Source organism: Natrix helvetica (genome assembly GCF_964273705.1).
Source record: "Natrix helvetica genome assembly, chromosome: 3".
Lineage (NCBI taxonomy): Eukaryota > Metazoa > Chordata > Lepidosauria > Squamata > Natricidae > Natrix > Natrix helvetica.
In genome coordinates, this window is record NC_138549.1 from 50,970,473 (window position 1) to 50,993,824 (window position 23,352).

Below are 23,352 nucleotides of genomic sequence, written 5' to 3' on the forward strand. Positions count from 1 at the left end.
CACTCCTGTTTTGCTCTGCCTGCGTATCAATCAAATATAGATTTAAACATTGACAGCAGGAGTGGTCGTGACATTTCGTTTCTGCAAAAGCAGAAGCGTCGCGGAAGAGGAGCTATGTCGGGTTTCTGGGGAGCTCTCACCCTTCGTGCCCCAGAATTTCTTCTGGGGATCCCGGGGAGCTCCACCCTGTCCCATCTGTTCACCCCCCTTGAAGGTGAAGGGGGAGTTTTCAAGCCGCTAAACAGCTGATTTACGCTGTTCTAGCAGCTTACTTAGTCACGGGGCTGGCGTTCCCTAGGGAGCATCTTCCAACGCCAACGGTGCCACTGGAAGCTCCCGAAGGAGGAAATTCTTTTAAAGGTAGCTTACTTCCTTCTAGAAATGGTTTTGTTCACCCAAACCATCTGATAGGCTGCTGGGAAGAATTCTTATAGCATTTGATGTACAAAACTCTCAGATCAGGAGGAGATACAGTAGATTTTGAGAGTGCTAATGGACATAATTGGGACCTTATATTTTGAAATACCACTATAGTGTTGTGTTTGGAATGCTGAAGAACTTCCGGGTTGAAAGGATTGAATGATGATATCACCATTGCCCAGGGAATGCCCAATTGGCTGCTCCTTTAACTTCCCTGTTAAGTTGCCCACTGAAGTGGTACTCAATGTTTTGAAATAATTTGGGACATTTTGAGTGTCAAAAGCAAGCAGACAGAGTTCTCTGCAATGTCAGTTTTGCCACTTCTCAGTTGGATCCATGCATTTCATGACCGTTTAAGTTCTCCTATTAGGAAGCTTGAGGTTGAATTCAAGTGTAATCAATATTTCTGTCAGGCATTCCTCCTTCAATATCCAAGAAAGAAAAACTTCAACTCCATTTGAATGGAGATAAAGTACTTTTTAGTAGATATGAATTGAAAGCAGCAAAAAGGAAAGCAATATCTGAGCCAGAAAGGTGCAAACAAATACATATCAAATTTTTACCCAGCACCCTCTCCCTAATTCCCCAACCCCATGTAGCCAATCTGCAACTCCCTAATGTGTCATATGGGGTGCATCTTCAAAAAGCCTCATCAAGTTAGTATGCGAGACGGTTGGCCTTGACCAAGTCCAAACACAGGCCACCAGCATGTGCAGAAGATGGTGAGAACAAAACTCCCTTTTTCATAACTCCTCCAGCACCAGTAATTCCCCCTCCCAAATAACTCAAGCCCCCTCCCTCCCCATTTCTATGGCAGCTGATAGCAAGCAAGGAAAGTAGAGGCTGACATTTGGCCCTCCTTCTGAAAAGACATCATCCCTGGAGAAGAAGATAAAAGAAGACAGCAACAATAACAAATTATATATATCACACCTAGGGTTTATTGGGATTCTTAGAATGGAATTTTCTCAAGAGTGTGGGAGCCCTAACATCAGACTTATTCACCCACTCAGCATGCGACGGAGGGATTTTTTTTCCCAGGCTACCAAATATTGAATTTGTCCCCTTTGTTTCCTAGAATCCAGTATTTCTTTAACCTCAAAATGTTGTTCTCCTTCAATAAGGAGAGGAACAGGGGGTGGGGGTTGAGGTGAGCGCATTAAAGATGTGTGTTTAGTTTTCAATAAATTCACATGAAACACAGGATGGATTCGCGTAAGGGTTTTTGGCAAGTCCAATTGTACTGACACAGGATTTACAATTTTTACAATAGGGAAAGGTCCCACATATTTAGGACCAGGTTTCTTTGATTTCTGGATAGTCTGAAGAAACTTAGTGGACAAGAATACCCTATCCTCAACCTGGTATTCTTTCATCTTTGACCTTTTTTTTTATCAGCTTGTCTTTTGTGTGCTTTGTGAGCCATGTCTAAGGATTTGCAAGTCATAGGCCAGAGATTTTGAAGCTGATTACTCCACTCGGACAAAGATAAGATTTGTGGTTTCTCTTGAGGCAGTTCAGGAATGGGAACAAACTCCTCCCTTTTAAGGTATTAAAAGGGGTCATTCCAGTACTGCTATGTACTGAATTGTTGTATGCCACCTCTGCATGGGGCAAGAGGTCAGCCCAATTATCCTGTTGATAATTGACATAGCACCTAAGATACTGCTCCAGAACTGAGTTAGCCCTCTCACAGGCCCCATTAGTCTGTGGATGGTGGGTGGAGCTTAGGTCCTGGGCAGAGCCTATTAGCTTCAGGAACTCTTTCCAGAATAGGGAGGTGAATTGGATCCCCCTATCTGAAATAATAAATTATTTAGTCAGTGTTTTTGCTGAAGGAATCTTGGAACAAGGCATAAAATGCCCTTGCTTGGAGAACAAATCAGTGATCAGCCAGATCTCAGTATTTCCCTGGCTTTCTGGTAACTTGACAATAAAATCCATCGATATCTCCTTCCACGGGGCACCAGGTCGGGCAACACTTTGAAGCAGTCCTTGAGGTTTCCCTGGCAGCCTCTTTGCAGCGACACATACGGGACAACTAGCAATATAAGATTCTATGTCTTTTTTCAACAAAGGCCACCAGAATTGTCTTTTAACCAAATGTAAAGTCTTTACGAACCTCAAATCCCCCCCAATTTTGAGTCAAGGGCCTGCTGAAGGACAACGCTTTTTAGACTAGCAGGAACATTTAGTTTGGCTTCAACCCACGCAAAACCATCCTGCATGGTGCACTCATCGGAGTGTAGCTTGAACTATTCATCAGATGTAAGGCTTTCCCTCAGTCTTTTCATCAAATCAGATGGCACTTCCAAGTCCACTTTTCCCTGACTCTTGGTGACCACTAAAGCAGCTATGGCTGGAATGACTGGATGAATCATGACTGATTTGGCCCCATTGTACTGGGGAAGCCTGGACAAGGCATCAGCTATAAAGTTCTTTCCTCCAGGGATGTATTTTAGTGTAAAGTTAAACCGGTTAAAATGTTGTGCCCAGCAGACTTGTTTAGGTGACAATTTCTGCAGGGTTTTCAATGCTTCAAGGTTTTTATGATCAGTCCATATCTCAAATGGGTGCTTAGCTCCTTCAAGAAAATGCCGCCAAGTTAACAAGGCCCACTGGATTGCAAAAGCTTCTTTTTCCTAAATTGCCCATTGTCTTTCCATTTCTGTTAGTTTACGGGAGGTGTAGGCTCAAGGTTGCAGCTTTCCATCTGTGTTCGCCTGGAGCAGCACTGCCCCCACCACCATGTAACTTGCATCTGCTTGGATCACAAAAGGTGCATCCATGTCAGGATGTTTTAAAACAGGTTCAGCTGCAAACAGCCATTTCAACTTCTCAAAGGCAGCTTGACATTCCATAGTCCATATCAAAGGCTTAATAGGCCTTGGTTTTGCTTCCCCCTTTGATTTTAAAAGATTCGTAATTAGCAATGCAATGCTAGTGAATGAGTGGATAAATTGGTGGTAAAAGTTAGCAAATCCCAAAAAACTTTGCAGCTGTTTGCTGGTGCGAGGAGCCACCCATTCTGTCACAGCTCGGACTTTCTCTGGATCCATCTCGATACCTTCATGAGAGATGTAATACCCCAAATAGTCATTTTTTCTTGGTGAAATTTGCACTTAGACAACTTTGCATAAAGTTCAGCAGCTCTGAGTTTTTTCAGGACTGAGTGTACAAGTTTTACGTGATCCTCAAGTGTTTCTGTGTACACGAGTATGTCACCCAGGTAAATTAACATCCCCTTGTACAGCTGTTCATGTAGCACCTCATTAATCAGCTGCATAAAAACGGCTAGTGCCCCTGTAGTCCAAAGGGAAGCACTCTAAACTGGAAACACCCCAGAGGGCAGTTGAAAGCAGTCTTCATTTATTGAATTCATTTTCATTTATTGAATTTATAGACTGCCCCCTCTCCCCGAGGGGACTCGGGGCGGTGTACAGACAAAAGCTAAAACCATATATACAATAACAATATTAAATACCCCTTATTAAAAACAAATTAAATATAGGGTCTGTACAGTGATAATAAAAATTAAAACAGGTTAAAAGGACAACCCCTTAAAATTTAAAATGCCGGTCAGGATGATTGAAAATTGAAACTATGGTTGGGCCAGGCCAGCTAATTGGAACAGGTGGGTCTTGAGTTTCTTGCGGAAGGAGCGGAGATTGATAGTAGTTCTGATGTCGGGGGGGAGGTCATTCCAGAGGGTCGGGCCCATCACAGAGAAGGCCCTACTCCTGGGCGCCGCCCGCTGGCATTGCCTAGTGGACGGCACCCGAAGGAGTCCCTCCCTGTGAGAGCGAATGGGTCGCAGGGATGTGTGGAGTAGGATGCGATCCCGCAGGTAGCTAGGTCCTGTGCCATGGAGCGCTTTAAAGGTGATAACCAACACCTTGAAACGCACCCGAAAAGCCACAGGTAGCCAGTGCAGCTCGCGCAGGAGAGGTGTTATATGGGAGTATCTAGTACATCCCATGATTACCCGCGCGGCCGCATTCTGGACCAGCTGCAGCCTTTGGGTGCATCTCAAGGGGAGCCCCATGTAGAGAGCATTGCAGTAGTCCAGGCGGGACGTCACAAGCGCATGGGTGACTGCGCGAAGGGCGTCCCAGTCCAATAGGGGGTGCAATTGGTGCACCAGGTGAACCTGGTGGAACGCCCCCCTTGCCACGGCTGTCACATGGTCGTCCATCGACAGCCGAGCATCCAGGAGGATGCCCAAATTGCGCGCCCGTTCCACGGGGGCCAGTTGTTCGCCCCCAATGGCCAGTGATGGAACCCACTGGTTGAACCGGGGCACCGGTATCCACAGCCACTCCGTCTTGGAGGGGTTGAGTTAGAGCCTGTTGCTTCCCATCCAGACCCGTACGGCCTCCAGGCACCGGGACATCACTTTGACGGCCTCGTTGGGGTGGTTCGGGGTGGAGATGTACAGCTGAGTATCATCAGCGTACAGATGGTACTCAACCCCAAAACCACGAATGATCTCACCCAGCGGCTTCATGTACGTGTTGAACAGGAGAGGCGAGAGGACCGACCCCTGTGGCACCCCACAAGAGAGTGGCCTCAGGGTTGACCTCTGCTCCCCTGCCAGCACGCACTTGTCTCCTTCTTTTATTTGGACCCGGTAATAGGCATCCCTTAAATCTAATTTTGTGAAAATTTTCCCGTTTGCCAGGTGTGCCAACATGTCCTTCATGAGGGGCAACAGTACACATTTTTCACACAAATGGTGTTCAAGTTTTTATAGTTCACACATTAGCGCAGAGAGCCATCTTTTTTCTCTCGGAATAAGACCAGTTCGGCCACCTGTGGCCTAGCTGGTTGAATGAACCCCCTCTTTAAGTTTTTATCAATGAAGTTACATAATTCCTCCAGTTCACATGGGGTCATCAAGTAAATCTGCGGTTTAGGGAGTTTCTCCCCTGGGAGGATCTCTATGCTGCAATCTGTGGCGCGGTGGGGGGGGGAAAGCTTGTCAGAAGCCCTTTCACTGAATGCCTTTTGAGGTCCCAATATTGTTTCCGAATTCTTTCCTCTCCCACAATTTTCTCATACATGACAACTGCTAAGTCAGTTGCAGCTCTGGCTAGGTGGGAAGTCTTTCTCTTCCCCTCTGTTGGCTTAGCCGAATGGATGAGTAGCCATCCTTTCTGACAGTTCACATGAGGGTTCCATTTCCACAACCAAGGTAATCCCAATATGAGAGCCGTTCCATCCCTGGTGCCACGATGAAACTCAGGGTTTCTTGGTGGTCCCCCATCCACATCTCCACCAGTTTGGTTACAAAATGGGCTGCCCCCCAGCAATTGACCCATCCAGATGGTAAAAGGCAATGGTACTTTCATAGTTCTCAGTCTTAGACCCATTTTTTCCACCACCTCTGGGCTGATTACACATCAGATGCATCCAGAGTCTAAAAGGACCAGCATGTTCCCCTGTGCTCCAGTTGAGGGTACTTTTAATTCTACTGGGATGGTCATGGGGCCTGATCTTACTTATCAAGTGTTCATCATCTGAATCAGTTTCACTTTCTCTCACAGAAAAGGAGGGTTCCTTCTCCTCCTGGTCTGGAGGAAGGACATCAGCACCTTCCATGCCTTCTAGGGTGGTTTCACAGCATCTCCCTAGCTGCCAGCCAGGTTCCGTCTCACCAGCTGGGGTCAGTTTTGGGCCATGTCTAGCATAGTAGTTGGGCTCCCAATGCCCCTCCTTTCCTGCTTTTGGTGCCTCCTCAGACCACCCCCGCATATGCATAAACAGCTCACAAAACTCCTGAGTGTACTCAGCCTCAGGCCTCAGGCCTCCCCTCCTGGGTTAAGGGTTTCATCCTGCTTCTTTCCTTTTGATTTAGGAGGGGGTCATCAAAGCATTTCCTCAGGGATGTCATATTTTCCTTGTAATCCCTCAGCAGGGGGAATCATCATTACACAAAGCTACCATCCAGGCAACCGCTTTGCCTTCCAAAGTCATAGTAACACTTCTCACTTTGGCCACTTCTGATGGGAAATCCTCACCATACTCTTGCATGTAATCCCAAACTTGCACTAAAAAAAAACCCAGTTCTTTGGGACCTCCTCTGTACTTTACTCCAAGAAGAGGAATATTTGGCATTCGGTGCCAAAATATTTGGATAATCCACTCTCCCTTTCAGTGAGACTTTCATGGAAGATTCCTTGTTCCCAAGCCTCCTGAAGAAGGTGTAAAGTATGGGTCATCACGAGATCCTCTCTTTCAGCTGCCTACAAGTGATCCTCTGGTTGTTGGCTGGTTGTGGTCCCTGCCATCATCTTCTCCTGCTCACCACAGGGGTTAGACATTTGGGTGCTCCCTCCATGGAAGCTTTTAACTCCGGGATGGGTGCAAAGTGAGATCTTGCTTAATGTCAGGCATGCCTCCTTGAATATTCAAGAAAGAAAAACCTCAACACCATTTGAATAAAGATAAAGTACTTTTACTAGATATGAATTGAAAGCAGCGGAAAAGAAAACAAGATTTGAGCCAAAAAGGCATGAACATATACATATCAAACGTTTACCCAGCACTCTCCCCCCAATTCCCCAACCCCATGTCCAATCTGCAACTCCCTAAGGTGTCATGTGGGGTGCATCTTCAAAAAGCCTCATCAGGTTGGTATACGAGATGGTTGGCCTTGACCAAACATAGGCCACCAGCATGCACAGAAGATGGTGAGAACAAAACTCCCTTCTTCATAACTCCTCCAGCACCAGTAATTCCCCTTCCCAAATACTTCAAGGCCCTCCCTCCCCATTTCTATGGCAGCCGATAGCAAGCAAGGAAAGTAGAGGCTGACATTTTTTTGACTAAAGGGGTGTTTCTGTGACCATTGAAAGAGACTTGGAGGCAGGATGTTCAAGGAACCTTCACTTGTTCCAACTGTTCTGGACATTTTAGATAGTAGATTTAGATCTGCTTGGAGAGATCTATTTGTCTATCTGGAAGTGATTTGCATGTCTTGTATAGCAATTAATATTATCAACTGATGATCTATGAAATTATATAACTTTTTCCAGCTGCCTCCATCAAAAGCAAGCTAAATGTATCTGTGGATCCCTGTGATAACTTTTTCCGATTTGCCTGTGAAGGATGGTTTCAAGATAATCCAATACCAGAAGATTATTCAAATTATGGAATCTATCCTTGGCTGAGACATAATGTAGATCTAAAATTGAAAGGTAAGTGTATCCTTGCTGAAGGACTTTAGCTAACTAATTTGCTTCATATAGCTTTTTTTTGTTGTCATCATTTGTTTCTACTTATTAAGAACAAACATTAATGTATTGGATAGTTGCTGGTAAAATAATTCATTGAACTTGTATGCCACCTAATTCTAAATAAGCCCAGGTGGCTATCACTTAAGGTGATACTGTTAATGTATAAATTTTGTTTTTGGTTGATTATGTGTCAAATAGGTGCCAACTCTTAGCAATCACACAAATTTTCTCCATGACCATATATCTCTAACCTGGTCCTTCCTATTCCTTTCCCATGGTTCTTGCCATCTATTCAGATGTATATTATAGCCAATGTTTATCGCCCATGCAATATCGCCATTGTCTCCTTAACCTGCTCTTCTTCCATCTTATATTCTAATAAAAATGTGTAAATCTTCATTATCAATTTAGCATTTGTCCCCAAAAGGATCTTGTCTATTGCCATCGACTCTCCATTAATGCTGCACATATCTTTCAAGTAACATGATTGGATTTGGAGGTAAGGCCACCATTCCAGACCTATCCCTTGTTCTTTTAGCTCTTGCCTCAATCTTAATCTCCCTTTTTTATCTAATTTATCTTTATAGGTGACCTGTTTTGCCTGATTAATAAAGTTTGGGTGCACTACCGCTTCTAATGTTGATAGCCAAATCGGTATAATTTTTCCTCTTTAATTTATTCCATGTTTCTAATAGTGCCTGTCTTATGAAGTGTCTCTGAAAATATTGATGTGCTACCTGCTTCCTGTACCACAGGAAGGCATGCCATCCTAAATGTAAATCATGGCCCTCTAGTGTTAGCAATCTATTATTTTTTAAATCTATCCATTCTTTTTACCCAGGTAAGTGTTGCTGCTTCATGAAATAATTCCCATTCTGGTACACTAAATCCACCTCTTTCCTTTACATCTTGCAGAAGTTTAAATTTAATCCTTGCTTTCTTCCCTTGCCAAATGTATTCTGATGTCATTTTATTCAATTTTCCAAAGTACTTTTTAATCTAGTTTTATTGGGATATTTTGAATTGGGATATTTCAGTAGAATGTTCATTTTGATCACTGCTATCCTTCCCATGAAGGAGAGTCTCAAATTTTTCCACCTCTCCAATTTTTCTTTTATATAGTTGGTTAACATAGTTGTTCTCTTTGATTGATGTACACCTTTCCATTATATAAATTCCTAAATATTTCATTTTCCCCCACCTGGATATTTATTCCCTTGGCCAATTCCTCCTTTTGCTTCTCCATCATATTTTTAACTATCATTTTAGTTTTATCTTTTTTAATTTTCAATCCGACTACCTTTCCATAGTCCTCTAATACCTCCATCAGCCTCAGACTTATTTCCTAATTTCCAGTCCTTTAATTTGAGTTTCTTTCTGTATTATCCTTGTTAACACTTCTAGAGACAATATTTGAAACAAAGGGGATAGAGGACACACTTGCCTCATGCCTTTCTGGATTTTAAACTTTTTTGTCACCTCTCCATTTACTATTACTTTAGCTTCTTGGTTGGAGTATATCACCCAAAATATACTTTAAAATGTATCACCAAATTCCATATATTTCAATTGTTGTAACATAAATTCCCAATTAACTTTGTAAACAGCTTTTGGCGCATCTAGAAATAACAATGCCACCTGTGTTCCATTATGTCTCTCGTAATATTCTAAGACATCTAATATTATTCTTATGTTATTTTTCATTTGTCATTTTGGTAGAAAACCATTTTGATCCATGTGTATAAACTCATCTAGGAATCTTTTTAAACATTCAGCTATTATTGATGTGAATATTTTGTAGTCTGTATTTAACAAGGATATGGTTATCCATGCTTAATTAGCATCCTGTCTGAATTCTCTTTTGGTATCAGTGTGATATTTGCCTCCACCCATGATTGTGGTATCTTCGCTTCTTTCAACACTGCATTATATATGATCCCTAGTTTGGGGTATTCTAATAGCTGCTTTTGTTTTTCTTTTATATGAACTTCTTGTATTGCTATAATGTCCAAATTTAGCTTCTTTAATCTGTTAAAGATTTTCTTTCTTTTGGTAGGTGAATTTAATCCATTGATGTTAAGTGATAGGACTTTTTATCTCCTCTTGCATTTCTCTATCAATACCTTGGTTTTGTGCTTCTTGTTGTTCTAACTTCTTTTGTTTCCTGGTGTCTTCCCTCATAATTCTCCATCTTTTCTTCCTTTCCTTCACCTCTCTCTTTAATTTGTAACACACTCTTTTCTTTTTCCACTAGTCTCGAGTCTCTTCCTTCCAAATCTTCCTTTTCTTCTACTTCTTCTTCATTAATGATATATTGACTGTAGAATTCCTCTGCCTTGTCCATGGTGTCTATTCTGTCTTTTATCCTGCCACGTGACCATAATGTCTTCCGTAATCAGCCACCTAAAGTTGATGTTACATATGGTTAATTTGGAAGTCAGGAATTGGTAAGGTCTTCTCAATTCTCTGACCCTTCTTGGTACTTGTTTCAGGACTATTAATTGCTTCCCTCCATATTCTATTGGTTCATCTCTTCTGTGTAATATTTTATCTTGGATTGATTTCTTCACCAATTTAACATATTTCCTTTGGTAAATTATGTCTCCTCGCATAATTTATCTGTACTCTATAGGTCTCTTCTATTTCCATCAGCATCTTTTCCTTCTTAATTCCAAGTGCTTTTGTTAATAATTCTCCCATGATTTCCAGCAGGTCTTCACTCTCCTCTCATTTTGGAAGCATAATGCGCCAATTTTTCAGACTCTAAAAATACAAATGTATTTTCAAGCTCCCTATTGGCCTGAATTAATTTTTCACTAATTTCATCTACACTTTTTTCTTCTTTCTCTATTCTCACTTCCATTTCTTGTAATCTTTGCTCATTTTTCATAATTTGTTGTTGGAAGGATTCAAATTTCTCATCCATCACCTGCATCTTCTCCTTTAGTTCTCCTGTATCATTCTTCTCTTCTCTTTTCTCAGTTCCTCATGGTTTTGTTTCATCACCTCTTGCATACCTTGCAGTATGACCTGAAGGTCTTTAAATGAATTTGACCTCTCCCTCTGAACCATTTCCTTCATGCATTGTTGGCCTAAAGGGCTCGGGGCTGCCCCTGTTAATTGAGTACCTTGTTTTCTCCCTGTCCTGATCTTCATTAAATTGGTAACACTCATTTTTAACAGCCTTCTCACAAACTCATATTTTATCAAGTTCTCCCACTTTTTCTTCCCACCAATATAAGCCTCCATCTCTCTAGCTATTATGAGCTATTAATATTCTATTTTGTTATCACATATAGACAATTATAAAACATACACAATTATCTCTTATATGAGAGCATATTGAGGTATATTGAGGTTAAATATCACAATTTAAGCTATTAAATTGAAAGCAACCATGAAACCTGTATCAATCACACTCTTTCTATTTCACTAATTGCTACCACTGTAATATTATTGATAATATTATTAATACTTATTGATGATCTTAATATTCTTAATATAGTTCAGCTAAAGTTCAACTCAAGTCTGTTAAAATAAGTAAGTCTCTCTGTGTGACTTCAATTTTTTAAAATTGATAGTCAGTTAATAGTCAATAGTACTTCAAAAAGCCAAAAAGCCAAAATAGTTCCTTCTTTCAGCTTCCCTTCTATATATATCTCACCAGTATTTCCTCTCTTTGACCTAGATGTCACCCTATCTCCTTTTCTGTTTTCAAGAAGCACTGTTACCATTTCAGAAGGAAGCCATTAATCACCAAACTTTCACATTGTCACGCTCTCCCATTGGTGCTGCTCCAAACCTTTTCTCCAATCTTACATTAAATTCGATACTCCAATAATATCCTTTGCCGAAAAAAGTTGGTAAAATGAAGAAGATACAAAAAAACGGAGTATTCCTATTGTTCCAGCCAATCCATCTTATTCTCCTTGATCTCCTATCTTTACCCCACCAACTCTTCCTGTTCTTTCCTTGATCGGGTGAGGTTGCCTCCATCCCTCCTTTCAGTTATGATTGCTTCTTCCACCAGGGAAACTCCTCAAAACAATCTCTTTTAATTTCAATGGTTGAAACTAAATTATGTCCAGGAACAGTCCACCATTGTTCCACTTAATTCATGCTTACTTTGTCCAGCTGTCAGCCCTTCAAGTCAGCCATTATTGCTCATCTTCTCTCTGTCTGATGCTCAAGAGATTTCTTCTGCTTCACTCCACAAACCTCCACTCTCCGCCATCTGTGCATGAACCGCAGAACATCCACCTTTTGGGTGTCCCTCTGAGACCCCCTTTCGGCTACAAAAGCCCACCAGATGGCTGGAAATTGGCTGTGCACTGCAGAGCAGCCTGTTTGCACAGCCGCTCAGTCCGACAGCTGCCCCTCTTTACTTTTCTCAACATCAAAGTTTTCTTTACAAAGTTGGATCTTTTCGTAATGTGTTCAGAGTAGGAAAATCTGTGTCTGGTCATTTCTACTCTGAAATGAACTCTGGATTGTTTTGTTTGGTGATTTGCTTGTTAACTTGGGAAAGATTCCTCGAATGAAAATCCTTAAGGGGAAAACAACTCAAGAAGTGTGGGAAACTCTGAAAAATGTGATCATAAAAAGTCAAATCCAGCACAATACCACTGAAAAAGAGAAACAAGAAATCCAAGAAGAAACCATCATGGCTGCACAAAGATCTCTCTGATAGACTGAAAGACAAAAAGGATAAGTACAAAAAATGGAAAGAGGGACACTTCACTAAGGCTGATTATCAGCAGATAGCCAGAAAATGCAACGATTAAGTCAGGAAAGCAAAGGCTCAGAATGAACAAATACTTGCAACAAAAATCAAAGATAATTAAAAAAAAGTTTCTTCCAACATATAAATAACAAGAAAAAAATCAAGGAAACAGTTGGTTCACTAAAGCGACAACATGGCAAACAAGTAACAGGCAGCAGAGGGAAAGCAGAAATGCTTAACTCATTTGTTGCATCAATCTTTACGCAAAAAGAAATGATAGCCCAAAGTACCAAAAATACTATAGTAAAAGACAAATTAGAAATAAAAATTAAAATAAGCAAGAAAATGGTGAGAGAACATCTATCTGACCTTGACTAATATAAATCACTGGGACCCAACAGATTACATTCCAGAGTTCTGAAGGAGCTGGCAGATGTTATCTCAGAACTGCTGTATCACATCTTTCAAAAATCCTGGAGCACCTGGGAACTACCAGAGGACTAGGAAAAAGCTGATGTGGTTCTCATCTTTTAAAAAAAGTGTGGGGGGGGAATAGACCCAGGAAACTACAGACCACTCAGCCTAACATGAATACCGGGGAAGATACTGGAAAAGATAATTAAAAAACAGATCTGCCAACATCTAGAAATGAATAAAGTAATAACTAGCAGTCAGCATTGGTTTGTTAAAAACAGATCATGCCAAACCAATCTTATTTCATTCTTTGATGAAGTGACTAAATTAATAGACGAGCGAAATACTGTGGACGTAATATACTTAGACTTTAGTAAGGCATTCAACAAAGTAGACTACAACCTACTTCTTGGTGAGCTAGAAAAAGTTGGGATAGATAGCATCACCATCAAACGGATTCATAACTGGCTGACAAACTGTACTCAATGAATAGTCCTACATCTACATGGAGTGAAGTAAGCAGTGGGTTCTTCCTAGACCCAGTACTCTTCAATATCTTCATAAATGATTTAGATGATGGAATAAAAGGGGAACTTACCAAATTTACAGATGATACTAAACTGGCAGGAATAGCCAAAACCCTAGATGATAGGCTCAAGATCCAGATTGACAGACTTGAACCTTGGGCCCTATCTAACAAAATGAAATTCAGTGTAGAGAAAAGTAAAGCTTTACACTTAGGCAAGAAAAACCAAAAATACACATATAGACTGGGTGAAATCAGGCTTAATAGCAGTAACTGTGAGAGGGATCTTGGAGTCTTAGTAGACAAACAATTGAGCCAATAGTGTGTGGTGGCAGCCAAAAAAGCCAATGCAATCCTAAATTGCATTAACAGAGGGATACAATCAAGATCAAGTGAGGTACTAATACCACTCTATAGAGCCTTAGTAAGACCACACCTAGAGTACTGCATCCAGTTTTGATCACCACATTATAAAAAAGATGTTGAGACTCTAGAAAGAGCGCAGAGAAGAGCAAAAAAGATGATTAGGGGAATGGAGGCTAAAACATATGATGAATGGTTGCCGTAACTGGACATGGTGAGTCTAGTGAAGAGAAGGCCCAGGGGAGACATGATAGCACTATTCCAATATTTGAAGGACTGTCATAGAGAGGAGGGAGTCAAGCTATTTTCCAAAGTGCCCGAAGGCCAGAAAAGAAATAATGGATAGAAACTGAACAAGGAGAGATTCAACCTGAAAGTAAGGAGAAATTTTCTGACAGTGAGAACAATTAACCAATGGAACAGCTTGCCTTTAGAAGTTGTGGGAGCTTCATCACGAGACTTTCAAGAAGAGACTGTACTGCCATCTGTCAAAAATGGTGTAGGGTCTGCTAGTTGAACTAGATAACCTACAAGGTCCCTTCCAACTCTGTTAATCTATGATCTGTTTGTTTTCTTTGCTATTTATGGCAATCTTAGGGGATTCCTCCAACCTCAAAGTTCAAAAGCATCAATACATTTCCTATCCTGCTTCTTCAAAATCCAACTTTTGCTTCAATAGTATGTCACAGAGAATATAATTGCTTACACTATTCTGTTCATTATGACAGTTGAATATCTTTTCTAAGACTTCCATGGCTGTTCTACCAAGTACTAATGAGCAGATTATTTCTTGACTGCTCGTTCCTTTACTGTTGAATCACAAATCATTATATATTTTTATCCATGTGCTTTTCCTGGTAACAACAGATTCATTAAGAGTTGGGGTTAATAAATTATTATTTGTAGAAGGTCAAAGAATGGCCTTGAGGGACAGGAAAAAGCTGTTATCAAGGCAACAGGTAAAAGGGGCCTGAGCCCAGGGCAAGAATATAAAGTGAGTAAACATCTTACACAAGGCCTTCCCTAGTTCATGTAAAGATAAAGGGAGGGAGGGAAGGCAGATTTGAGACAAAAAAATTCATGAAATTGCACCTCATGAAAACAGGGGAAAATGAACTTGGAAAAAGACTTGCCCAACTCATCAGAAAGGTTTTAAACTAAAATTGAGGGGGAAGGGTGACCAATCTTTGGAATCTCTAGAACACAAAACCAAACATAAATCCCAAGAAAATAATTCAAACAATGAGGTAGGGACTGATGAGAAAAAAGAAAAAACTCCAATAACAAGTAGGAGATGCAGGAAACATATACATGGGCAGGCATAAAAGTCCTAAATGCTTATATACAAATGCTCAAATCTTGGGAAACAAACAGGATGAACTAGAAGCAATAGTACACAGGGGTAAGTATGATATAGTTGCCATTACAGAAACCTGATGGAATGAAACCCATGATTGGAATGTACTAATGGATGGATACAAATTTTTCAAAACAAACAGATCAACAAAAAAAGGAGGTGCGGTTGCACTATATGTAACAGATCACTACATATGTACAGAAATGCACATGATCAAAGATCTAGAATGTATATGGGTCAATATAAAAAAAGAGCGACATTGGCATAGGTGTATATTACAGGCCATCTAACCAATCACAAGAAATACAGTAGATGAACAGTTTGATGAACTGTTTGTCAGTTAACAAATGTATGTAGGGAGCATACCATAATATTAATGGGATTATTTGACTATCCAGATATCAACTGGGAGACAAACTCTGCACCAAGTGGGAGATCAACAGATTCCTAATCAGACTAGCTGACAACTTTGTCATCCAAAAGGTGGATGAGGCAACTAGAAGTAAAGCTATACTGGACCTAATTCTTACTTATAGAGAAGTGGTAGAGGGAGTTGAAGTTGCCAGAACCGTGGGTGAAAGTAACCATGTCATACTGGAATTCAATATAATGCAAACACAAGCAGTGGAAAATAATCCAATCAGTGTCTTAAACTTTAAAAGAGCTGATTTTAACAAACTCAGAGACAGCCTAGGAAAAATTCCATGGATGAAAATCCTAAAGGGGAAAATAACTCAAGAAGCATGTGAAACCCCCAAAAATGAGATCATAAAAATCCAGTCCAGCATAATATCACTAAAAAAGAGAAACAAGAAATTCAAGAAGAAACCAGCATAGCTGCACAAAGATCTCTCTGATAAACTGGAAGACAAAAAGGACAAGTACAAAAAGTGGAAAGAGGGACACATAACTAAGGCAGAATATCAGCAGATAGCCAGAAATTGCAGAGATGAAGTCAGGAAAGCAAATGCTCAGAATGACCTTGAGGAATATAAACCACCCAGACCCAACAAATTACTTGTCAGGCTTGCCTCCATCAATAACCAAGAAAGAAAACTCCTAATTCCATTGTTCGTGGAATTAAAATACTTTTACTGGTTATGAAAAGATAGCAGCGAAAGTAAAGCAAGATCTGAGCCAGAAAGGTGCAAACAAATACATAGCAAATGATAACCCAGCCCCTTCCCTCCAATGACCCCACCCCAGTGTCCAATCTGCAACTCCTTTAGGTGTCATGTGGGGTGCATCTCCAAAAGACATCATCATGTTGGTATGCAGAACGGTTGGCCTTGACCAGGTCCAAACACCGGCCACCAGCATGCGCAAAAGATGGTGAGAAGAAAACTCCTTTTTTCATATCACCTCCTGTACCATTTATTCCCACCCCAAATACCATGCCCCCACCTTCCCTGTGTAAGGGCTCCTCCCCAAATTTAAGAAAGTGAAGACTCCTGAAATGGATTATTTCAAAAGGAACCTTTAATTAAGAAGAATGGAAGCAGTTAAGGCAGAGCAACATTTGAATCCCCTTAGGCAATGGAAGTAGAATTAAAGTGATAGTGACCCCTCCCCTTTTGTCAGAATGCAGTTTCTGGCCAATACACAAGTGTGAAAATGTTTCCTTTACCAACTGCCCTGAGAGCCGAATAAACATTCATTCCCATGGCTATCTTTCGTTAGACATTAAAGTAAGATACCCCACATGGCCATCATAAACATCCCTCCAGAGGTACTGAGATCTCCATCCTTCTGGCACCAGGAAAGCAGTTGTAAAATATCAGTTGTCATGGGCACCTCCAATACATTACTCCGAGGCCCCCCTCCTCCCAATTGAATGGCAGTATCGCGTTTAGGGATCTGACACCCCATTTCTATGGCAGCTGATAGCAAGTAAGAGAAGCAGTGGCTGACATTACCTCCCAGAGTTCTGAAGGAACTGACAGATGTTATTTTAGAACCATTATACCATATCTTTCAAAAATCCTGGAGCACCAGGGAAGTACCAGAGGACTTGAAAGGGGCTGATGTGGTTCCCAACTACTAAAATAGGAATAAAAAACAGACCCAGCAAACTACACACCAATTAAACTAACATCAATTCCTGGGAAGATCCTGGAAAAGATAATAAAAAAATAGATCTGCGAACATCTAGAAACAAATAAAGTTATAACTAGTAGCCAGCAAGAGTTTGATAAAAACAGATCATGCCAAACCAATCTTATTTCATTCTTCGATAAAGTGACTAAGTTAATAGACCAGCGAAATGCTGTGGACATAGTATACTTAGACTTAAGTAAGGCATTTGATGAAGTAGACCACAACCTACTTATTGGTAAGCTAAAAAATATGGAATAGATAACATACCACCAGATAGATTAGTAGCTTGCTGACAAACTGTACTCAATGAGTAGCCCTTAATGGTACTATCTACACGAAGGGAAGTAAGCAGTGGGTTCCATCTTAGGCCCAGTACTCTTCAATATCTTCATAAATGACTTAGATGATGGAATAGAAGGGGAAATCATCAAATCTGCAGTTGACACTAAACTGGCAGGAATAGCCAACATCCTAGAAGACAAACTCAGGATCCAAAAAGATCTTGACAAACTTGAATAGGCCCTATCCAACAAAATAAATTTTAATGTGGAGAAAAGCAAAGTTTTACATTTAGGCAGAAAAAAAATCAAAGGTATAAGTACAGATTAGGTGAGACCTGGCTGAAAAACAGTAACTATGAGAAAGACCTTGGAGTCCTTAGTGGATGATCACTTGAATATGAGCCAGCAGTTTCCTGCTGCAGCCAAAAAGGCTAATAGAGCCCTGAGTTGTATAAAAAGAGGCATAGAATCAAAATCACGTGAAGTGTTAGTACACTTTATAAAGCCCTAGTAAGACCACACCTGGGATACTGCAACCAATTTTGATCACCGCACTACAAAAAAGTTGTTGAGACATTGGAAAAAATTCAGAGAAGAGCAACTAAGATGATCAATATTTTTCTGATGTTTGTGTTTCATATAGAAAGTGTTAGAGATCTGTTTATATGGAACATCATTCTGTTGACATCAACAGGATTGCAATGTCAAGATATTTTCTTCCTCAAATATTATAAAGCTGTAGCAAGAAATTATTGGATAGCAGTATATTTTGACTGTTAAACCAGATGTAATAATGACCTGATAATATTTGGCCTGATAATTCTAGCATCTGTATATTATTCAAATGTAGAATCAGAGATTTGTGGGAAATATATGTTTTCATTGTTTGATTATGTTCTATTCCAGAATTTCAGACATCAATTGAAGTTCATTAAACTTATATTAAGGATTAGCATGCATCCATTTTCATAAATTTAAAAACAAAAAGTTCAAGTATTTTACTTTTGAACTTGGCTTTCAGGAAAGACGTCCATAATGTTTTTCAAAAATGTAAAGAGGATAGCTGCAATTTCACAATTGAATTTCACAATTGAATATGTTCATGCAAGAGAGGAATATGCTTTGATAGCATGGTTACAGCTGCCATCCTAACTTTTTTGACTGGATGCCATGCATTCATGAATGCTAGAAATGTTTAACAATAATTGGATTCTGAAACAACTGCTTTTGGTGAAACCTTACCCTGGAATCTCCTTTCTCCATAGCATCTTTCAGATGCATTAAATTTCTACTCTCTAACAGTCAGCTTTCAGCCTTGTTGGAAGACAGCAGATAGAAAGCAACTGCCATGTAATAATGCAGAATCCAGCAGAGGTCTTTATTTTCCTGAAGTGTTTTAATGTCAAATCCCTCTTGCATTAAAAGTAATCTGATGACATAATTTACAGTGAACTGTTGTATTTCACTGCTTACAAGTACTGCATTACAATTTATAAGAATTTGAAGGCATGTAAACCAAGTGATCTTAAGCAATGTAAACTAGAGAGAAATGCCAAGATTTTGACGTACGAAGTTCTTGATCGAGACTAATAAAATACTTTAATTGGGCTGAAAGCCTAGTCTTAGTTGGATTAATTGAGGCTGCAATCCAATGAAAACTTATTTGAAAAAGAGCCCACTGACTAGACATTTTTCTGAATAAGCATGTGCAGGATTACACTGTGAACAATTGTTAGAGTAATGTTTGTAATTGATTTGTAATATATTTTGATTTTTGCTTCTTACATACTGTGATATTGTGTAAACATTGAACAGTCTCTTCCCCAAAATGAAAATTAAATACCGAGATTTTGATGCCACCTTAGATGAACATCTGGATAATAATCAACCCTGAATTTAAGATCCTAGTCTAAGTTGGGAATATGGGTGACCTGGGTACCATAGAATCCACAGCCCATTTTGGAATAGAATAGAATAACAGAGTTGGAAGGGACCTTGGAGGTCTTCTAGTCCAACTCCCTGCTTAGGCAGAAAACCCTACACTATTTCAGACAAATGGTTATCCAACATCTTCTTACAAACTTCTAGTGTTGGAGCATTTACAGCTTCTGGAGGCAAGTTGTTCCACTGATTAATTGTTCTAACTGTCAGGAAATTTCAATTTTAGTTGCTTCTCTCCTTGATTAGTTTCCACCCATTGCTTCTTGTTCTACCCTCGGGTGCTTTGGAGAATAGCTTTACTCCCTCTTCTTTGTGGCAACCCCTGAGATATTGGAACACTGCTATCATGTCTCCCCTAGTCCTTCTTTTCATTAAACTAGACATACCCAGTTCCTGCAACCGTGTTTCATATGTTTTAGCCTCCAGTCCCCTAATCTTTGTTGCTCTTCTCTGCACTCTTTCTAGAGTCTCCACATCTTTTTTACATCGTGGCAACCAAAACTGAATGCAGTATTCCAAGTGTGGCCTTACTAAGGCATTATAGAGTGGTATTAACACTTCATGTGATCTTGATTCTATCCCTCTGTTTATGCAGCCTAGAACTGTGTTGGCTTTTTCGGCAGCTGCTGCACACTGCTGGCTCATATTTAAATGGTTGTCCAATAGATCCAAGATTCCTCTCACAGTTACTACTATCTAGCAAGGTACCATATATACTGTACCTGTGCCTTTTGTTTTTCTTGCCTAAATGTAGAACCTTACTTTTTCACCATTGAATTTCATTTTGTTACATAGCCCAATGTTCAAGTTTGTCAAGATCCTTCTGTATCTTAAGCCTATCTTCTGGGGTGTTGGCTATTCCTGTCAGCTTGGTGTCATCTGAAAATTTGATGAGTTCCCCATTTATCCCCTCATCCAAATCATTAAGGAAGATGTTGAAGAGTACTGGGCCTAAAACAGAGCCTTGGGGTGCTCCACTGCATACTTCCCTCCATGTAGATGCAGTTCCATTGAGGACTACACATTGAGTGTGGTTGGTCAGCCAGTTACAAATCCATCTGGTTGTGATGCTGTCTAACCAACATTTTTCTACTTTATTTAGTAGTAGGTTATGGTCTACTTTATCAAATGCTTTACTGAAGTCCAAGTAAATTATATCAACGGCATTCCTCTGGTGCTCTAATTTTGTCACTTTTATTGTCAAATAATGCAATAAAATTAGTCTGGCATGATCTGTTTTTGACAAACCCATGTTGGCTTTTGGCTATTACTTTGTTTACTTCTAGGTGTTCGCTAATTCGTTGCTTGATTATCTTTTCCAGAATCTTGTCTGGTATTGAGGTCAGGCTGATGGGTCTGCAGTTTCCTGCATCTATTTTTTCCCTTTTTTGAAGAGGGCAACCACACCAGCTCTTTTCCAGTCCTCTGGCAGTTTTCCAGTGCTTCAGGATCGCTGAAAGATATAGTTCAGTGGTTCTGAGATCTCATCTGCCAGTTCCTTCAGAACCCTGGGGTGTAATCCATCAGGTCCTGATGATTTGAACTTGTCTAGGGTAGACAGGTGCTCACTTACCATTTCTTCCCTATTTTAACTTGTGTTCCTAATCTGTTTTGTGTGGTGCTATTTTTGATAAGTTGGACTGTTTTTTCTTCTTTGTATACAGACAGATGCTTTCTCCCTATTGCTTGTCACCTTCTTGCCACTTTCTCCCAGCACTGGACCAATTGTTTCCTTGACATTTCTCTTGTTTTTAACATGTTGGAAGAAATTTTTATTTTTTTATTTTTGTTGCAAGTCTTTCTTCATTGTGAGCCTTAGCTTTCCTCACTTCATCTTTACAGGCTCGGGCTATTGCTGATATTCTGTCTTAGTTATATGCCCCCCCTTTCTACTTTTTATACTTATCCATTTTGTCTTTCAATTTGTCAGAGAGTTCTTTATGCAGCCATGCTGGTTTCTTTTGGGAGCTGTTATTTTTCTTCTTCATTAGTATTGTGCTAGACTGGGCTTTTATAATCTCACTTTTCAAAATTTCCCAAGCTTCTTGAGTTGTTTTCCCCTTGAGGATTCTCATCCATGGAATCCTTCTCAAGCTCTCTCTAAATTTATTGAAATTAGCTCTCTTAAAGACCAAGATTCTAGTCTGACTTTGTTCTACTACTTGTGTTTGTGTAATGTTGAATTCTAATATTGCATGATCACTTGCCCCCAAGACTCCTGCAGCTTCAACACTTTCTATCATTTCCCCTCTGTTAGCAAGAATTAAGTCCAATATGGCTGATCCCCTTGTTCCCTTCTCTACTTTTTGGGAAACAAAGTTGTCTTCTACGTTTGTTAAGAACCTGTTGGATCTTCCACTTGGTGTAGAGTTTGTCTCTCAGTTGATATCAGGGTAGTTAAAATCCCCTATTACTATTGTGGTGTGTTTCCTTCATACCTTAGTTAGCTGACTAGAAAAAAGTTCATCTACTTCCTCTATTTGGTTGGGTGGCCTATAGTATAGACATATGGCAATGTCGTTTCCCCCCCTTTAATAATGATCCAAATGCATTCAAGTATTCTTCTTGTTCTTCTTTATTGCCTGTTTTATAGGCATATTTGCCACAAGTTGATGACACCTCTTTTATTTAAACTTCTGTGGCACTTAATACTCTAATCCTATTTAAAGGCAGTACTTTTATCTGCACTGCCTGTTAAATAGTAATGATAAATTTATTTCTCTGAAAGTAGCAAAACATTTTTTTTTACCCACAAATTAATAGTTGAATAACTATTTAAATTATTTGTATCTAGCTGGACCTCAATTAGAAGAAAAGTCTTAATTCTCCCTCCTTGTAAATCTATGAGATTTACCAAAAACACTTCCCTCATCCTTAGAAACAATTTTGGAAAGGCCACAATTAACCACAGATAAATTTTCAGATGCTAAGACTTATAGTATCATCTAGTTATCGTTAATGATACTACTACAGTATATCAGCACAATGGTTGGATGGTGCTAGAAAACACTATTAATCATTTTGAGCAAATTACTAAAGCTGACAAATTCTCCCCTCCTTGTCCAATGAGAAATACAAAAGCTGCTGCAAATCACATTATGATTCCACTGTTTCTGGTCCATTATTGTTTTCAGTTGATTTTTAAAAGACCTGATTGCTACTCTGCAGAAGGTGGTAAAGCTGCCCCTATGTCTCTTAGAACCCTCAGGGAAATGGTGACTTGCAGCTATGGAAGCTTTGCAGCAGTGCAGAATAAGAAAAATGTAGAATTAATAGTTGAGAACACAGAAATTACCCTAAGAGTCTGAAAAAGGAGTGTATTTAAATCATACATTTTGGATAATGTAACTGATCTGCTAATTATGTGATAGAGAAAAATTTGCAATGTAATTTTTTTTATTATTATCAATAAAATGATAAAAAAATAATCATAAATTTTATGCTGATATATTTTCGTATGTTGTAGCTGTGGCTTTTAAAAGTAAGATATATAAGATTTAACAATTATTGAATGGATAATGGATTATATTAACTGATGATTAATACGTGATAAATGTACTTAGGAGACACATTGGCTCTCCTGTAAGCTGAATAACTAATATATTTTATATAACAGATTTAATAGCATTTCTCCTTTTTCACAATTCTTGAATTCTCTTAATAATTATGCATTAATGTATTAATTCATTTTAACCAAATGTATTGAATTAAATGGTAGAAAAGTCAGAAATTGTGTAGGTTAGCTAGATGAACTATCTTCATAAAGGCTATGTGGAAAACCTGGAATGAGGAAAAGAGATAATTTGTTCCTCCAATGAGGTTTTCATGGCTCTTCATGATGTGAGCCACAGGATTTCCTCAGACTTCTTTTGGTTAGGAGAGAGACACCACCTCTGAGTTTTGGGAGTTTATGCTGTTGGATCAGGTGAACAGTTTTATTTAGCTTTGGGGTTGGATGTATTGTGAAATACAATATTTAACTGACCTTCATT

General features: G+C 39.6%; 1 protein-coding gene across 2 annotated transcripts in view; it reads left to right on the plus strand.

The window, feature by feature from the left end:
• PHEX (phosphate regulating endopeptidase X-linked) overlaps positions 1 to 23,352 on the plus strand; it is a 267,193-nt gene that overhangs the window by 11,300 nt on the left and 232,541 nt on the right. For both annotated transcript variants that reach the window (XM_081946240.1, XM_081946241.1), the window contains exon 3: positions 7,458 to 7,619. In XM_081946240.1, the coding sequence (XP_081802366.1) occupies positions 7,458 to 7,619 (162 nt within the window). The remainder of the gene's footprint in view (positions 1 to 7,457; positions 7,620 to 23,352) is intronic.